This window comes from Misgurnus anguillicaudatus, chromosome 2 (assembly GCF_027580225.2).
Source record: "Misgurnus anguillicaudatus chromosome 2, ASM2758022v2, whole genome shotgun sequence".
In the NCBI taxonomy this organism is placed as follows: domain Eukaryota; kingdom Metazoa; phylum Chordata; class Actinopteri; order Cypriniformes; family Cobitidae; genus Misgurnus; species Misgurnus anguillicaudatus.
Window position 1 is genome coordinate 26,983,126 of NC_073338.2, and position 20,095 is coordinate 27,003,220.

Sequence of the window (20,095 nt, forward strand, 5' to 3'; positions counted from 1 at the left end):
AAAATCTGTACTTTTACTTTTACTTAAGTATGTTTTATTTAAAGTATTGTACTTCGCTACATTTTAAATCATATCCGTTACTGAGTAAAAAAATATTTTAAAAAGCAAGGTGATAAAGACGCGCAACGGATGTAAATGGGCGGGGCCCGGGGGAACGCGCAAAAAGAACCATGGAGACGGATGAGACAGGCGCGCGCTAATGCAGACCCACCTCAGTTCAAATCTTATGAAAGAAACCCCTGGTCATATTTAAGCGACCACTTTCCACTGACGCGAAGCGAGTGTTTCATTTCTATAAAGGTAGGATTCATGCTCTTAAGTACGAGATTGCACGACGCGTTTTTAATACCATGCGCATTATCTTCCGAGGTCTAGCAGCTTCGCGTCATGTCAAACACAACTTCAAAACGTCCTCGAGAATGCGCAGGTCATTAGACATTGCACAGAGAGAGAGAGAGAGAAAGAGAGAGAGAGAGAGAGAGAAGAATAAAGGTCATCAGGTACCCAGGTCAGGGAAGTAAGTAGATAATAAACGTGTCAAATGTATATACACTGTAAAAAAATCCGTAGAAATTGCAGCTGAGTTGCCGGTAATTTACCGTAGATTTAAATTTATGTTATTTACCGGCAACATTTTGTTCAAAGTTAAATGAACATTAAACATTTACAGGTCTTTGTCTTTACATAGCAAAACTAAAAAACAGCATCAAGCAAAACATTCTGGGAAACAAAATCTGAAGCAAAAAACAGAAAAAGGTTGATGATGATTTCTGGTTCCCAGAATGCTTTGCATGAGGCTGTTATTGTATAGTTTTATTCTGTAAAGATAACGACTTGTTAATGTTTAAAATGTATTTAACTTTGAACAACCTCTTGCCAGTAAATAGCATGGGTGTAGATCTGCGGTGAATTACCGGCAACCCAGCTGCAATAACATTGAAATTTTTACGGACTTTTTTTACAGTGTAGACATGGCACTCATCTCATTATATGCTCATTTAAACTAGTTTAATAAAATAATGTATGTTACCAGCAATACATCAATTACAACCTTACTATAGTGATTGTATTTACTAGCTGCTGACCACCTTCAAAAGTGCATAACTCACATGTAAAAATCATTAAACAATTCCATAAATGTTTCTTACTTTAAAAAAGCTTTTTATTTTATTTACTTTTTGTTATTGCACTTTAATTGTAAAGATGTTCCTACAATTAAAAACAACTAGTTTGAGATGTATATTCCCTTGTCGTTTTTTAACTATACTAGAATCCTCCACCTCTCCCCGCTGTAAAAAAGTAACTTTTACTCTGAGTAAAGTTAAAATGACTTACTTTTTACTTTTACTTGAGTAGATTTTTAGACAAGTAACTTTACTTTTACTTAAGTAAAATATTATTAAAGTAACTTTACTTTTACTTGAGTACAATATTTTAGTACTTTTTCCACCTCTGCTCATACTATACATCACTATACTCATAGAGTTCATTGCTATACTCGTACTTTATTTTACTATACTCATACAGTTCATCACTATAGTTTATCACTATCATTACTATACTCATACAGTTCATCACTATACTCATACTATTCATCACTATACTCATGCAGTTCATCACTATACTCATACAGTTCATCACTATACTCATACAGTTCATCACTATACTCATACAGTTCATCACTATACTCATACAGTTCATTACCATTATCATACAGTTCATCACTATACTCATACTATACATTACTATACTCATACAGTTCATCACTATACTCATAATATACATCACTATACTCATACAGCTCCTCACTATACTCATGCTTTATTTTATTATACTCATACTATTCACCACTACACTTACACTGCTCATTACTTAACTTTACTGTTCCTTGCTGTATTTGTATCTGTTCATTCCTGTACACACTGTATAACTGTATTTGTGCTGTTTATTACTGTACTCACAGGTCATTACTGTACTCATACTGTTCAGTACTGTACTACTGTCTACTGTGATTAATAAAATTTCTCAATCAAGGACATTGGAAAGAAATATGCACTGGATTTGCTTTTCTATAGGAGGTTATTGTCTAACCTGGTAGGCTTGTTTTGCACATGGATGGTGGATTGTTTCCAGAAGACCTCCTGTAGAGATTTGTGTCAGTAGAGATTGAACATAATTTAAAGCATTTGGACCAATGTCACATTGTTAACTGGAGCTGTTAAAAGGCTTACTTGCTCGGCACACGGTCCTGCTGATGCGTCAAAACCGCAAAGTTGGTTCGCACAGTCCTCAAGCTGGCAAGGACCTACAAGAAAAAATGTATTGTTGGTCATAAGCATACATTTTGTGTGAATGTTAAATTTTAATTATTATTCATTTCGATCACCTGTCTCTTTGTTTTAGCCATTTTAAAATTATTTGCAGCTTTATATTTGGAGAAAGGTGGCCTAGAGAATGAAAGATTTGCTTAACATGTCTGGCTTCACTTTTAGGTTTTCTAAAGAGGACATGAAAGGTATCTGATTTCCAAAGCCACGCAGATTTCTCATCTGTCAGCATCTATATTGACAAATGTGGTATTGGATTCCTAGCCTGTTTTGTAAACCGAGTACAGCGGTGACGCAAATCCCACGTAAAGCGAGCTGTGACTAGCGGAAGGGTTATTCCCGCCAACGCCGAAAGCAGTACACATCACTTATACAAAAATGACATTTATAAATATTAGGAGATTATTCTGTCTTTGAAATTTGGGGGGGTGCAGGAACAAATGACCATGTTCCTTAAAAGAACGGTCATTTAGAATCACCACATCCAGAATTGCCCATTAATGTCAGATCAAATAGATAACCATAGACATGTTTACAATCCACTCCATACTAACCTGTGCGAATGGTGTAACTATCATGTCTTCTCCATGTCTGCAAAAGAAAACACCCGAAACCAATCAGAGATCAAACACAACATTACATATTTGAACAGACAGCTCTTTAATCTCCCAACAGTAAAGGAGGCCCAGAAAATAACTTGAGGGAATATGAAAAAGAATGGGTAGGAGTTTAACGGTGCAGAGTAATGGATGTGGTCTGCTTCACATTACAACGCATCATTCAAAAGAACAAGTAGGCGGTAATACGCTTTTGATTAACATGCAGTTTGGATTACAGCTGAATAAGGGAATACTGGAACAAAGATGGCACATTAGACTCCTTTCGTAGTTTGTTCTAATCTCTAATGGGATATCGTACATTAGAAGCTCAGTAAGAAAATAAATGGGCTAAGCATGGTCGGACAGGGTGTGTCATGCACGTGTATGCAAGGAGCAGCGGGGGAGAAGTTAAACTATAGGGAACACACTGGGAAATTTGCCTCTATTCATGTATTCCATATATTCCTTCTCTGTGGGCCGGAGCGACACTAACACAGCGTAACAAGCAGATCACTCATGACTGTGGAGAATATATACAGAGGAAGTTCTGAGGTTAGACTGGTCAGGGCTTATAGACACTGGGGTAGACAACCGGCCTGAATCCAGTAATGGGGGATGACACTTTCAAAAAGTAAGTCAATATTTTTCAATATCTCTTCTCACCGAGTCAGCCAGTTGACTTCCCAGTGCTTCAAACTCTCTTCCCTTTAAAAACACAAGTAGAAGTTGGTGACTTAAAGTCCATTAATCACAAACTAAGGTGTTTAGATTTGGGTAACGCAGACTGGAAAAATAAACTGCAGGAAAAAAGAATGTGGCCCCCTTTTTCCTACTGTAATCCCGGTTAACCGAAGCTGACATGCAAGTGTGCGCAGATGGAAAGAACAGCTGGAAGTGGTAGTAATAATAAGGACTTGAGCCTTGGATTTTCCAAAATGACAGAGCAACATGATTTGCTGTAATACACTTTTAAAAAGGTGTGTCTTGTGGGATCTGTTTTTCAGACGTAATCATCCAGCTGGATGGAGCTACATCTGTTAGCAGGGAAGCATTTACAGTCGAATTGAGCAGAACTTATTCAACCAAAAAACCTGAAAGTATAACTGTAAAGCTAACATGTGCGGCTCGTATCATATTAAAACAGCATGCGTTAGTATATAAAAACACGTTTAATTGTGTCAAATAATCTACTCTTTTTTTGCAACTCATAGTTAAATGCATAATAGAGTAAGCATCTAAAATGGGGTGGGTCTTCCAATCTTGAATTTGATTTCAAATATGTGACCCAGTCTGAAAAACCCAGATAGTCATTTTTCTGATTTAGGGTTTAGTACATAAAATCAATCATCCTTCATAATGTAAAGAACATTGTGAAAAATAACCTTGACATCTTTAATACTGACCAAGTAAGACCTTGTCAAAGATTAAAATTGAAAGCAATGATTGAAATCAAACTCTGATGATCCTAATCTCATATTTAAGACTTTAGCCTAACTTGATCCAAAGCAAAGTCCTTTTTGGGAAGTTGCACCACTTAGCAGCCATCTTTGCAATTACTTCATCCATGCAAGAAGACTAAAGGCGATGTTGAGCATTGCATTTCGCCCCATTCATAGTAATAGCAGGGATGTATCTTGTTATATTAAATTTCTTTAACAACAGGTAATGTTTTTTGTTTTTTTATTTCTAACACCATTACAGCATCTGGTTAAACCATTCACAAGTTAAAGGGACACTCCACTTCCTCTGAAAATATGCCAATCTTCCAGCTCCCCTAGAGTTAAACATTTGATTTTTACTGTTATGGAATCCATTCAGCTGATCTCTGAGTCTTGCGCTAGCACTTTTAGCATAGCTTAGCATAATCTATTGAATCTGATTAGACCACTAGCACCGCGCCAAAAACAACCAAAGAGTTTTGACATTTCTCCCATTTAAAACTCGACTCTTCTGCAGTTACTCTGCGCACCAAGACCGACAGAAAATTAAAAGTTGTGACTTTCCAGGCAGACATGGAACCATACTCTCATTCTGGCACAACAATCAAAGACTTTGCTGCCGTAACATGGCTGCAGGAGGCGCAATGATATTACGCAGTGTCCAAAAACAGTCCTCTGCTTTTGAAAGTTAGCAAGGGGACTATTTTCAGGTGCTGCGTAATATCCTTGCGCATGCTTCAGTCCTTGATTATTACACCAGAATGAGAGTATAGTTCTTAGCCATATCAGCCTAGAAAATCGCAACTTTTCATTTTCCGTCGGTCTTAGTACACGATGTAACAACAGAAGAGTCAAGTTTTAAAGACACACCATGCAGTTATTTTACCTTAATATAACAGCTTCAAAGTCATTTCGATGGTAAACGACGTCATAGTATGGCGAATCATCCCCCTGTTGAAGCTCGGGAAGGACGCCGCTACCAGAACCAGCAATGCAAGCTTGAGAGAACCGCCCCTGACAAATCTCGCGAGAATCACGACTTGCTTTACGGCAACGACGTCACACACGTTAGGCTTGTTCGGCTTCGTGCAGCGCTGCAGGGGCCGGCAGTCGGATGACGTAAAAGTACCGCGAGAGTGATCCGAGACGGCACTTTGACGTCATCCGGCTGTCGGTTCCTGCAGCGCTGCATGAAGTCAACCAGGCCTGTAACAACAACTGCACGCGCGCATTTGAGACGTGATGCTCGATGAGGGAAACAGCTAAGAAAACCCGTTCGGAAGAGAGTAGAAAGCGAAAAAGAGAATCTGACCGAGTTAGGAACCGGACAAGAGTCCCACTCGGTCAGGTTTTTACTCGTTGGCGTGAGCTAATAGACAGCCCTGGATGAAAAATGGAATGCTGATCTGGCGATCTTGTTGATGGACAAGTAAGTAAATCTCTTATTTGTAAATTTGTTTGCGGTCTATGTTGTATGAGCTTGCGCTTGCTTGTAGTGTGTATTTTTTTACTAAGCTGTTCATTCATCCAGTGTTGATAATTACACCAGTAAAATAACTTCAACAAGGGTCTAGCTAGCTTACGATCATAAGAGCATTTAGCAGACCTGCTAACAAACACTCGTTTCTCTTACATGTTTTTTTTTGGCCATCTAAACTCAAGTGTTGTGTTGTGATGTGTACGTAGTCATTTGTCTAATTTCGATTTCTTATGGCCAACGAATAACGGCCAATGTTATGAAATAATGCAACGTATACAATTAACATTGTCAATGCATTTTGTAATGTTTACATTACAATTAAAAAACAAATACAATTATACAGTAGACATAACGTTAGACTATAGACTGTTTACTTGTGATTAAGCTGCAATCTTGTAAAAACGTAATAAGCCAGCAAACGCGGTAGGCTACTTTATTATTATATGCCTACTCTACACTTGGCATAAACTTCTTATTATCCTATTACCATCATCTGTAGTTTAGTAGACATGCAGTAGCCTAATATTTGTATGAAATTGTGAAACATTCCCTGGTCATTATCTTCGGAGTCCATCTCACGCCCAACACTATCCTTACAGGTACGTACAGAGTGGGCGTGCGAAATTACGACAGTTGCAAGTTTTCCCCAGTGACTCTAGGGGTCGCTGTTTGACAAACTCGTCAAACTGCATGGAATGCCTTTAAATAAGAAAAATATAGAAACTTTTGGTTATTTCTGAGCGTGATGCTGATGGTCTAATCACCCTACTGAAAAATCCAGCTAAGACCAGCATAAGCTGGTGAGCTGGTTTTAGCTGGTCGGTGAGCTGGTTTTAGCTGGTCGGTGAGCTGGTTTTAGCTGGTCCCCAACTTGGTTTTAGCTGGTTTTGCTGGTGTAGGAAGCTGGTTTTGCTGGTGTAGCAAGTTGGTCTAGGTGTGTTTTGGTCACATTTTAAGCTGGTCTAGCTGGACTTAGCTGGTCATGCTGGAATACCAGCTGGCCCACCAGCATGACCAGCTTTGTCAGGCTGGGAGGACCAGCATAAACCACCTTAAACCAGCTAAAACCAGCTACCAGCTTATGCTGGTTTTAGCTGGATTTTTCAGTAGGGCAGATTCAATGGATTGTGCTATGCTAAAAGTGGTACCGCCAGACCCTGAGATCGGCTGAATGGATTCCAAAACGGTAAAAATTAAATGTTTAACTCTAGAGGAGCTGGAAAACAAGCATATTTTCCAAAAAAGTGGAGTGTCCCTTTAATCCACATAAATTGGTCCATACACTGGGCAAATTGGCATCTCCAATTCACTCCGACACAGGGAGAACATGCAAACTCCACACAGAAAGGTCACCTAACCTAGGCTTAAAAAGGGGACCTTCTTGCAGTAAGGCAACAGTGCTACCCATTAAGCCACTGTGCCGCCCCGGACAAATTTTAAAAAGCAAAAATTCAGCTACACTTACACTTAGTATGTACATCACTGATTATTTTAGTGGCTTTGCAGTGTTATCATTAAAACAAACTATAAATACAAATCAACAGTGAATACATTTGTTATCAAAAGCTTCAAAATGTGAAAACATCTGATTTACGCATTAGATGCGGCTTTAATAGATCAATGTTTGGGGTTAGATATCCTTTAATTTCCTAAAACATAGTAGGCGTTTAAAAATGGGAAATACTCACAGCTCACTAGCAGTGGATGAGTTTCGGGACATGCCCTTGGGTGATAGGTCAAAGTCGGAATCGGAGCGATACAGGAAGGATTCCCGTCTTTGACTGTGGGGAAAATTGGCCGGCCGCACGAGGCCAGAGCCTGGACTGGCCTGAGAATCCAGAGGACTGCGGCCCACTGACAACCCATTCTCAACATCAAAACTGAGGAAAGAAGCAGAAAAAATGGGTTAATAATACAATTGATCTGGGATGTTTTATGCTTGGTGATATTCACGTTATATACTCCTATAACCAGCGTACACTTAGCACACACCCTAGAAGGTCATTGAGACTTAAATGAATACGGGCACACACAAATGCACAGCGAGACGCTCTCTTCCTACGTCAATTCAGACGTAAGCACTAGCCTTGTGGGTTAATATGACAGAGCTACACATGCCATATATCACAGTCTCTTTGATCTTCATGACTTTAAACCCAGGACACCGTTTCAATGCTTTAACAAAACCAAGCCTGCAGTATTGACACTACATTACTCAAATAAGGGTTCCTGTACCACTTTACCAGATGCAGAGTTTAACATGGTAAAAATGAGTGTAACTTGTTTTATTTTCTAGCCAGGGTTGTTTATCTAAGGCAAGACATTAAATGTGGCAAGGTAAGTGCAAAATACAGGTGAAGACTGACATAAGAGGAGGCAGTGCACCCATAGCTGTGATTGGCTGATGCTTTTCTATCATCTTCATAACTGCACCCAAGAATCATCCTGATAGATAAAAACAATTACTTGCACCCCACTGAAAAATCCAGCTAAGACCAGAATAAGCTGGTGAGCTGGTTTTAGCTGGTCCCCAGCTTGGTTTTAGCTGGTTTTGCTGGTGTAGGAAGCTGGTTTTGCTGGTGTAGCAAGCTGGTCTAGGTGTGTTTTGCATACTTTGTCAGGCTGGGAGGACCAGCATAAACCACCTTAAACCAGCTACCAGCTTATGCTGGTTTTAGCTGGATTTTTCAGTAGGGCAGACTACACAAGACTAAAGTGCAAACAGCATAGTCACTAAAATTCCGAGTTTAAAGGGGTAGTTCACCTTAAAATAAAAATTCTGTCATCATTTGATCATCCTCATGTTAGTCTAAACACAAAAGGACATTTTGAGAAATTATGGTAAACACACAGCAGATAGTGACCATTGACTTCCATAGTAGGAATAAAAAATATAATGGAATTTAATGGGTACCATCAACTGTGTGCTTACAATCATTTATCAAAATATTTTTGTCATCATTCATCACAATACTTCCAAAATATTTTTTCCTACTATGGAAGTCAATGGACACTATATGCTATGTGCCCACCATCACCTCCCAAAATATCCTCCCCTGTGTTCATCAGAAAAAATACATTCATACAGAACAACATGAGGATAAGCAAACGATGACAGAATTTTCATTTTAAGGTGAACTATCCCTTTAAATGAACTAGAAATGATACAGTAGCATTTGGGTGTCTGTGAATTATATATTTAAAGAAAATGGTTCACTACATTAGAAATTCCTCAATGAGAGTATCTTTATTATGCATATACCACAGTTTTGGTATTCAATAACCCATTTCCAACCAAGCAAAAACCAAAATTTAAAACCATGAATTCCCATGAAGTATATAGCAGCATACACCACATAACAGAACACAAAACAATATGTTATAATTTAATTATTTTTTATTTATGTAGTGTTTTTCAAAACTGTTTAACTGTTTCAAAGCAGCTTTACATTAATAAAAGCAGGAGAAAACACGGTGGACAACATAATTTTACTTCTATTCTTCTGAACACACATTAGTAACATTTCATAAACTGACTACTTCTTTATAGTCCTCCACTAAGTGTGCTGGGAAAGGAGAATCCCCTGCCCAGACCTATTAAACCTGTCACGAATACATTACTGAGCTGTTTTTAGAGACCATTCAGCTCGGTTAAATTAAAAAAGTGCACCTCTGTGCCTTTCATTACACCTGCACAGCATACAGAGTAACTATGATTGATAGTCTGTGATGACAGAGCCTATTTATAAGAACAGCTTAACAACAGTATTAATAAATAAAAGATTGTTACTGTATTAGTGCAGCTATTATTTGAAGCAATGTAAAAAGGTTTTAAAAGCCTCTAAGCATATAAATCTGCCTGTCTCAATGATGAATTCAGGTTTAGTGGAGTGGGTAAGACCTCCTGAGACACAAGCAGCTCTGAATGGGCTCGAGTTCTGCAAGGTCAATGTGATGATGGAATGCGAAACTAAAAATAGCCTCGGCTCAATGACGTGGGAGCTTGTGAGAGGGCTAAAAATAACCTCATCAGGTAAAGTCGATTCCCAATCAAACTGGCACAAAATGAGCGCGCCTTATATGGTCATTTTATCGATCGGCGGTTCTACCTCTTCTGCATACGCTGTTAGAAAGCCACTGATTTCTATTCATTTATTGTGCAAGGAGAGAAACGACACGATTGAACAATGGCACAAAAAAGAAATACATTGCATATTTTTGTTTTCTATAATTGCAATACGAACATTGTTTATTGGTGATTGCAAAAGAAACATCACTTTATGCTTCTTGCAAACTGAATTGCTGAATGAAGCACAGTACGCATGCCCTCATTCACATCTTCCACAGATGTTGCATGAGGACAGTGCGAGTCTCTGCAACACTGTATTACATAATCAACGCAGTGCACACTATTCATGTGACAGCACCCAGAAGCAAGCGATAGACATAGACACAAAGAGAGAGCACTGGTTTGAATGGACAAAACACACACACACACACACACACAAACGCATCTCTCACTACAGTACACTCTGGCCATCAGGGGACACCGCACGCAGCTCTAAAAATACCTGTGCTCGGGGCAGCAGTAGTCACTTCCACTTCATTTCTGCATCCGTCCCTCATCTTTAATGCTGTATCTCTTATGGGTCCCTGTAGCCTACACACTCGGAGACGCTCAGTTCTGCTGCTATTAATAGCCGGTCTCTGTGCAAGAGATCTGCTATATTTAGCTCTGCAGGTATCCTCAGTTTCTTCCCCCCATTCATGAATATTTATGGAGAAGTCTGCGGCACTATTTTTATCCCACACATCTATACACCCACGCTGCTGTTTAAAGCATCCTTCATCAAAGGGAATGTGGGGATTTCATTGTTTAATAAAGCTGTGGAGTGCACGTGGAGCGTGTATAAAAATCAACATAAGACCCAAAAATACACATCGAAAGCAAGTTAACCAAAATAAGTCTTATATTGTTTTTTTTGGTGGGGGGGGCACAAACTCAAAGATGAATAAAATGATTCAAGATGAATTATAAAATAAACCTTATATTATCAGAGAAATTCAAATGGATTTAATGGTTATAATACGAATAGTATTGGTTTTAATGGAAACTATAATGATGGCTTCTGTATGCCTCCACTGGTAGTGTGTTGGGTTCTGTTGGTGAGATGTTATCTGTTAGATGGGAACCAATACAAACCACTAATTCCTACTGGAATAAGGCCCAAAACACACTACAAACACACTACATAAGGGAATGTGTTTGGTTCGTCATTTCAAAATATGTGTTAGGCACGTCTAATGAATGTGCATCACGTGCCTTGTCAAAACAAGCGCCCGCTGCAGACGCATCTAAAGGGTTTATGATAAAAGAGACGCTCGCGTTTGCCAGATACACGCATAATCTCATGCGAGTTTACTGTTAAGTGAGTGTGTTGCGTGTATTTTGTGAACGTGAGCAGAGGCGGACAGAGTACACAGGTTCAGTACTTGAGTAAAAGTACAGTTACCCCTTGCTAAATTTTACTCAAGTAACAGTAAAAGTACTACAGTCAGATGTCTACTTAAGTAAAAGTACAAAAGTACTTGTTATTAAAAGTACTTGAGTATCAAGAGTACAAGAGTACATTTTCTAAATGTTGCATTACTACTGCCACAGTGCACGTTGAACCATGTGAGATGATTGACAGCTGTACAGCAAATGATAGAGCTGAGGTCAAATCTGATGCAAATCAGGAAGAGGAGACACAAATCGCTCTGTTCACTGTTTGAGCTCTTCAGATCGCATAATTCAGTGGAAAATAATAGAAATGTTATTCTGTATGACTAAATATTTTACTAACATGTGATAATTAATCATTATTTCCCCAAATATGCTCACCATTGTACTAATAGCCCTGGCGGATTCTGTATATTTTATCTATTTGAACACAAATAAACCGGAGAAGAAGAGAATAAATGTTTTACGGGTGATGATTTCTATTCAAAATAACGAGCGTTACAGATTCATTATTTTGGACTCCTGGCATAAATTAAGAAATTAATGTTACTGCAAACCCGTTTAATCATAAACAGTGGTCAAATGTCGAAGCTGGAGTCTTAAACCTGTCTTGTGATGCTGAGTTTGTCCAGATCAAGTAAGAGTGTGATGTTTTGACGAGTAATTCATTTTGAACACCAATAATCCGGGCTCACCAGTGATTCCTGCTGCTGAAGTTTTGTTTTGGTAAACACAGCAAACACTTGAAAAGAAAACTATCATTAACTTGTTCAGAACATTTAAATAGTCTGGCGAGGTGGGGCCACGGGTTGACACATTCCCAGAATGGACCTGCTGCGTCTTCATCCATTGTTTCGTGAGTGGTTTCGTCTCTTATCTAAATCTGACCATGGTGACTTTGGCAGAAAGCTGAAGGTGATTGCTGATAGGCTGTCCCAATCAGTTGCGCCTGCACAATCCAATCACGTTTAAGAGAGGGAAACAACAAATTGAGGGTTTCTGAGATTTTTATTTTTTCCTTTTTTTTTAAGAAAAAGTAACTTGTACATACGGTTATGGATAGAAATGTAGTGGAGTAAAGAGTAAAATATTTGCCTCTCAAATGTACTTGAGTAAAGTCATGAGTACTCCAAAAAAATGATACTCGAGTAAAGTAAAGATCCCTCAAAATTGTACTTAAGTACTGTACTCAAGTAAATGTACTCCGTTACTGTCCGGCTCTGAACGTGAGTGTCTCTTTTATCATATAAACGGTTTCGGCGGGTGCGCAGCAGGCACTTACCTTGACAAAACACGTGACGCACGTCTCACATGACGCAACAAACACATATTTGAAAACACGAGCACACACATGACACTCCAAACACATATTTTAAATTTGCGCCCCTCGGAAGAGCAGTCACGACCCGCCACTGCTTTTAACACAACTTGTGTTGTCACATTTATTTATTTTAACATAAAATCAACAACAACGACACATAGGGCCAGATTAACTAAACGGGGCAAATTAGTGTTTCCATAATGACCAACGCAATCTACTAACTGTGGGTTCACACCAGCCGCGTTTGAGGCGTCAAATTCGCTACCATTTTGAGTTTACTTGCTGCATTCACGCGTGAAGTGAGTAAAAATGGTATCGAAATGTAGTCATCGAGACATTCACGTGGAAATTCGCATCATGGGAGGGGCTTCTGCGACTTCGTTCGCTTTCTGTAATCACGTCACTACTAGAGCAAGCTCTTGATTTGTTAACGATGTGCGTTTTTCCGGCAAAATTTTTCAACTCGCGTGTTTCCCACGGCAACCCTAAATTCGCACCTTTTGCGCGAACTAGACACGCGAATGAGGCGGAATCGCATCTACAGCGCAACCTCAAGACACGCGCGTCAATGCGTCTCCACAATGAAATCACCCGCGCTTGACGCCTCTATCGCGGCCGGTGTGAACACACCATAAGAGCAGCTACTGATGCGCTTGAAATCAGCACTATGGACATTACAGCTGAAATTTTGAGGTGTGAAATTTCGCCATAAAGCCAAAATACAGAGAAAAGAAAAACAAAGGTTTTACAGAGGACAAAAAAACGAAGATTTACAAGAAGTTTTGAAACAACTGGTGTTGTGTGACTTCTACTAATGACTCCTCCAGCAAACAAAAAATAACATGGCTTGGCAAACAACATTTTTGAATAATATCTGGCATTCAAAATAAACTGTTACGTGTTAAAAAAAATCCTCTCCCTTGTACCACGCGCTTTATGATCTCTGCAATGCCTCTACTATAACAATTGCAGCGCAAAATGATTTAAGGCATGCTTTTTTCAGCATTAAATAGTGGAACAAATCCCAGTAATATTACACACACAAACATTAGTAAATTGCGTTGCGAGAATCATTTAAATAATGTCCTCCCATAAATTTTACGTCTGAAAGGGAAACTCCTAGAAACGCACTAAGGTCAGTTGCAAAAATAACTAGACCACACCTTTCCAGCGCTTATTATCCACTGCACGTCTTTAGTAAATCACGACAGTCATTGTTTAACGCCAGAATGATGGTTTGCGCTGGCACAAGCTGTTAGTAAATCTGGCCCATAATGTGTTAATTAAAATAACTTTTTTAGATTGTATGGTGACCTCTAGAAGCAAAAATTACATATTGTGCCTTTAATTAATTGGCTACATTTATGCATACAGCAGACGTTTTTCTGTGAGACAAAAACTAAAGCGGTTAACTTTTTAAGATTATATTACTGAGGTACTAAAATGAGCTGTAAATATTAAACCAGTAGATTTAAGAATAAAACAGTGCACAAGTGTCACTTACACACATCCTGAAGGAAGATGTGTATTTATCAGCACGTTACACGGATGAGTGTGGGAAAGGTCTCCTCTCGGTGGAGTTTGGCAGCAGTGTTAATAAGACTGATTAAATGAAGGGAAATATTGATTCTCAGGTTTGCCAAGTATTGTGTAAGCTTTAAATAGCTAAGTGTAATAGATTTTCTTTGCAAAGAAAGACAAAGAAGAATGCTTATGAAATCATTTTTCTAGGCTTAATTTAAGTGCAAGATAAGTATTACAGTTTTTCTTACATTCAGATTTTGTTTTTTATTCAGTTGCAAAATGGCAAGTCCACTAAACAGTTTTGCCCAAGGAATCGGTTTTGTGAATCTGCTGTAAAATTGAATTTTCATCCGGGATACTTTTCTTTATAACACATTGTAACAAGAGCCCATAGGGCAGTGGTTCTTAAACTTTTTCGGTGTGCAGCCCCCCTGTGAACAGTGCATCCCTTTGTGGCCCCCTAAAAGAAATTTAATGACAAACCATTCCAAAACTTTAAATTTGAATTAAACAAAACATATAAAATTATATAATAGTGCTGTTGGATAGTAGCATTATTTTTTTGAGGTTTAATTACAAAGACTTTGATAAATGAATTTATTTTTATTTTGTTAATGTAATATAGGGCCCCCCTGGCACCATCTCAGGGCCCCCAGTTTAAGAATGACTGCCATAGGTTTAACCTCAAAGTATAGAGTTAATTGAATGGTGCTCAGTCCCCCCAATAAGCTCAGACAGCTTGCAATTTAAAGTAAGATGAGGTCTGTATGCTTGCAGTGTCGTGGAAAAATGGCTTGTTTTTTTGGGAACAGGATGCCTCCAGTGGCTCATGATAGAATAAGCATGTGTGAAGCTGCTTCTTTTTCAGTCAGGGGGACATGATGACAGCACTGATGATGATTTTACTATAGGGCCCAACTTATTAACGTTTTGTGTGATTTTAATATTGCAAAACTATAAAGTATATAATTTTTAAAATTGAACAATTGCATCCTTATCCTAAAAATGTTTTACATTACATAACATGTTTTAAAGGGTCTTGGTGGAGAAAAATGTTTAGAAACCTCTGCCTCGGAAATTGATTCTAAGTAGAGCAAGTTAAATTGTTATAAAAGTGCAATGTAAAGAGTGAAAACGAGCTGTTACTTAATCCACTACAGTTGAATGATATGTTACAAGTTCTCTGTTAAGATCGAAACACTTGACACCCAGCATGCGTCACAAGACACTGTTGCTACGTCAGTTCTAACCCGGGCACATTTACAAGGTGGCACTTCTCACCATGAGACTACCAGATAGTAAACACAAAATCTTTACACTAACCTAATGCACAGCCACTAATCAACCAACATCTTTGGAAAACGAAAATACAGACATGTTTGTTTAAATTATTTTCATTTCAAGAATAATTGATTATTATAATATTTAATATGACAATAAAGATGAAGCAAATAAGTCTCACGTTCAGTTTCACAGTTGAATAACCAGTCTCCTGGGACATAGCCAAAGGGCTGTTTGTCCTGTTCCTCTTTCCATTGTTTCTAATCAACAAGAAAAAAAAGACATTTAAGACAGCCCCGACTTCATATGACGTCAATGGACACCCAGGGGCCCAGACATATGAACATACCACAGGAGATTTGGAAGACAGCTGTTACCACACAATAAACTGCTACTGTGTTGCACAACAGAAAATATTTCAAAGTTTGAAATTTGAGATAAAAAGCACAGCTAGGCTAGAGCGAAAGGACCTTTCAGGCCTTTCATTTTTAGGTGAAGCCTCAGACCGGCACGACGGGGGTCATTACCGATCTGATGAGGCTGTTAATTTGAAGGTCAAGCAGCAGGTCACATAGTCCTGAGCAGACGCTGCAGGCAGAGGATGTGTTCTTGATTGTTTAATCACCGTTTCTGTGCATGCTGCACTTTCCTAATTGTGCACAGAAAATGTGGAGCACATCCATACCGGTAAGAGCCGCAGAGATTGTATAAAGATTTCTGAGGTACAATAGGGTGTACAGTGAGAGACGGCGAGAGAGAGAGCCGTGATCTCAGCTTTCCACTGAACATTTATGGTCAAGATTAAAAATAAGCTCGGTTTGTCTCTGATTTAGACTGACATTTTGAGCACGGGTGGGGGTTCGCCAAAATTAAGTCATAGTGAAGGCGCATTACACTGATATTTCCACATACATTTTCCTGCTATGGCAATGTGGTTCGTGAACAGCGGTAGTGGCTTTTAATATAGGGTATTAGTGTAGTACTATGAGAAGTTTTAGTTTTTGTTTGTTTTTGTTACCTACCCTTAGCATAAACTCACCTTCTGAGGGTGTAAACTCATATTCAGCCTTGGTAATAACCAGTAAGGGCTGTAAAATGAGCTTTTTGTTAAACAATATGCACACATTATAATAACACCCTCATGCATTTGACCAAAAACGATTGCGACTCTTTTAGATTATTTTGACAAATATACAAAAAAATGCTAATAACTTTACGTTTGTTGCATGGGCCTGAGTGTTTTCTATAAATAAATTCTCTGTAAAAGGGCTTTTCACTGATAAACAAGCTATTGACAGCTGCGATCAGCAACAGGTTTGCTCTGTTAACAGTAAAGTACAGAATAAATTGTGTAAATGCAGTAATGTTAATACATTTAAATAATTACATTGTATTTACTAGTATTGTTTCTATATGATCAATATCCTTCAAATACAAGAGGAAATGATATGTCAGTTCATACGTGGCCAAACCATCACTATAAACAAAGTTAACCAAGCGCATCAGATTTTCCATGCAGGGGCTGTGACAGAGCAGTTCTCTGAAAACAGCAGAGGGTCCTTCGTAAGGACACCAACAGGGCTCAGCCTGTTACCCAACAGGATCATTTTGCAACAGTACAGCAATGTAAAGTATCCATACTGTGCATCACACAATCTAAAGTGAAGTCAGCACTGCAGCATGTTAAATGCTATGTTAGATTCTATAGAGAAATACGATCTAATGCAACATACAGGAAAATGAAGACATCATGATTGAGGCAGGATTTAGTTGGGAATGCTGTTAACTACACACATTTAAGAGTTTTACCATTGTTTGTAATGGATGATCTTAAAATGAAAATAGCTTGGGCTCTTGGGATAAAAGTAATCACATGTGACACATTTCACTTTGACAAAAAGACAGAGAGGAACATGCTGCAGATGTTCGGATGATTGCAATCGAACACCGCCAAAAACACTTGCCAGGAGAGAGACAAATGGATATTCTTAAAAAAAAAAACATTTTACAGCAAACCTCTTTCGTAAAGATTAAGAAAACACTAAAACAGTTCAGCATATTCATTACAGAACAATGGTCTGTTAGGTGACACAATTCAGCAAATCAAGGCCAAGAACTTTAATAACTGTAAGGTCCGGTTTCTAAAAAGTAGTGTTTCTTTAACCTCTCCGCTTGGTATTTGCTCCTCACATTTAACAGCATAGATGTGTTACTCCCAGCCTCTAGTGATACTAATCCTCTAAATCCCATAAATCATTTTTTGGACGTGAGGCCCTAGAAAATATGTTGAACAGTTGACAAATGGTTTACAGTTTTTAAAAAACTATGCAAGATTGAATTATAAGCAGAGACAAATGTCTGCATACACATCTTACTGTGTGTTAAATTCACACATTTAAAATCTGTATCGCATGAATCGGTTTACATTTACCTTTAATTTCATATCTATTCATTTAAAAAATTAAAAAAGTTAGAAGTGTACAAAATTGTATAAACAGGATTGCAATTAACAGACAACTGTAAAGTAAAATTCACTTCTCACGAAATCCAGACTTAGAAGGTGTCCAGCATCAGAATTTTTTAAAAAGCCCTTGAAGCCATTTTTTGCACATATAAGATTAAGGTAAACTTACTATAACCATTATTTTTAGAGGATTTAAAAAATATTTCCTATAGAATTATTTACATTTTTTAGATTATCATTATCAAAAATTATCATTATCAAAAATTATCATTACAGCAACATGACATTACATTAAATATATGCATTTACAAACTCATGTTTCGGTAATGAGAACTAAAAAGTTGTCTAGGTACTATGACAAACAAAATTTCAACTTTTATCTGGAGAGAAAAAATAAGAACTGCTTACCTGGAAGCCATCTTGAGTGTCACAGTCAATTATGTACCTTACAACATTTTTTTTAAATGTTTGGGGCATTGAGGGCTGAAACAATGATTGAAAATTGTTGCGGAGGATGATAAATTTTTTCTGGGACACATTTATATTCCTTATTATTGTCTCTACATTTACCAATGATTACTGAATACCACATGTTTCTTTACTGTAGATGTTTATAGTATAACATGCACTGAAGCTTTTTATTTTTTAGATTTTTTAATTACAAATTTTTCCATGTCAAAGAACCAAAATCCAGTCATGGACATGTTGCGGTAATGAAAATTTCCACTTAAATGTGAAAAAAGCAACAAAATTGGTTTGTATGATGTCGTTTGAAATCATGTGCAAAATAGTACATGAATAGATGTTTGAAACTGTATGCTTCTTATTTTGATACTCTTACTTTGCATTTACTTTTTTTATCAAAATGTTTCATGACACCTCATAAGTCTAGTTTCGCGAGAATCACCCTCTTGTGTCCATCTTTTCCTTTGGTCTTCAAAAGCAAAATGCATATTTTTTAAGTGTTGTTTTATGTTTTCTAGATACAAGGGTGTGGTGGACTGTTACTCAAGCTTCAAAAAGTGTGTGAAAATGTCACCACGCAACAAGTGACGTTTAGTGTCCTGAAGGAATACAAATTTGATAAGTCAAACTTTCAAAGTACAGAGAAAGCGATTGGGGGTTGAACAACAAGAGAAATTTTGAGATGAATTATTTAAACTTATTCTTTGGTCTCGTTCTAATTTAAAGCAACACTAGCCAGTCTCATAAGAACTGCATTATGATCTCATGACATCTAGCACATTAATAAACACAGATTAAGTTGTGTTATCAAAATTTGTATAAATTTTAACATTAACCTTTGTGTAATACAGTATGCTATTAATATGCTACCTCTTACTCAAGTTCCTCTTACACGGTTTTAATAAAAGTATTATTTTCTATCCAAGTCTCAAACTCCCTAATGTTCTGTACGTTATCAGATAACACAGATCTGGCCTTGGAAAATAAACGGTGAAATGGAAATGGGAATAAACCACGTTTTTTATCTGTAATCCTCCTGTCAAGATAGACATTGATGACTATGCAAGTGGGAAAAGTATGTGTGTGTGTTCAAAAGGAGGAAACTGTCTCTGACTTGGTCTATGCTTTGCTGAAACAGTGGGAGGACAGAAGCTTCATGGTACTCTTTAAATCAAAATCCCATTTCCTCTCAATTTTAAAGCCTCATACTTCCCTAACAAAATTACTACTTTACCAGCAATGGTATATCCTAAACATTAAAAATTTTTTTTGACGGTAGTATTTATTATGCTCTTGTCAAACATTTATAGCTTTGCTAATACAACTAATTCTTACAAGTACAGATACAAGTGTATTTTTCATGCCAATAACTCTGTCCAGCCAGCAGGGGATGTTGATAATGTAAGTGGGTCACAAATGACAGATAATTACACTTTAAGCGTCAGTAACAACAATAGAAGAATTATTGTAATAGGTTAGAGCAGTGTTTTCAAACTGGGGGCCGCGAGATGGTGCCAGGGGGGCCCCAGAGTTATGACATTTTATGAAATACATTAATTTATTCAATGAAACCTAAAAAATAAGGCTACTAACCAAAAGCACTACTTTTTTGTATAATTAAATTTTTTTTAATTAAAATGTTGAGTTTTAGAACAGTTTTTGTCACAAGTTTACTTTGGGGGGCCGCGAAGG

At 37.8% G+C, this 20,095-nt stretch overlaps 1 protein-coding gene across 8 annotated transcripts in view; it reads right to left on the bottom strand.

Annotated features, from left to right (window-relative positions):
• The window catches only part of pde4ca (phosphodiesterase 4C, cAMP-specific a), a 53,252-nt gene that overhangs the window by 13,209 nt on the left and 19,948 nt on the right, over positions 1–20,095 (bottom strand). For 4 of the 8 annotated variants that reach the window (XM_055202190.2, XM_073875698.1, XM_055202192.2 and 1 more), the window contains 4 exons: positions 7,534–7,725; positions 2,882–2,918; positions 2,232–2,305; positions 2,092–2,141 (listed from right to left, as the gene is read on the bottom strand). In XM_055202190.2, the coding sequence (XP_055058165.2) occupies positions 2,092–2,141; positions 2,232–2,305; positions 2,882–2,918; positions 7,534–7,725 (353 nt within the window). Of the gene's footprint in view, positions 1–2,091; positions 2,142–2,231; positions 2,306–2,881; positions 2,919–3,589; positions 3,632–7,533; positions 7,726–10,416; positions 10,667–20,095 lie in introns of those variants that run through there. The other 4 variants (XM_073875710.1, XM_055202195.2, XM_055202193.2 and 1 more) reach the window with 3 other exon arrangements.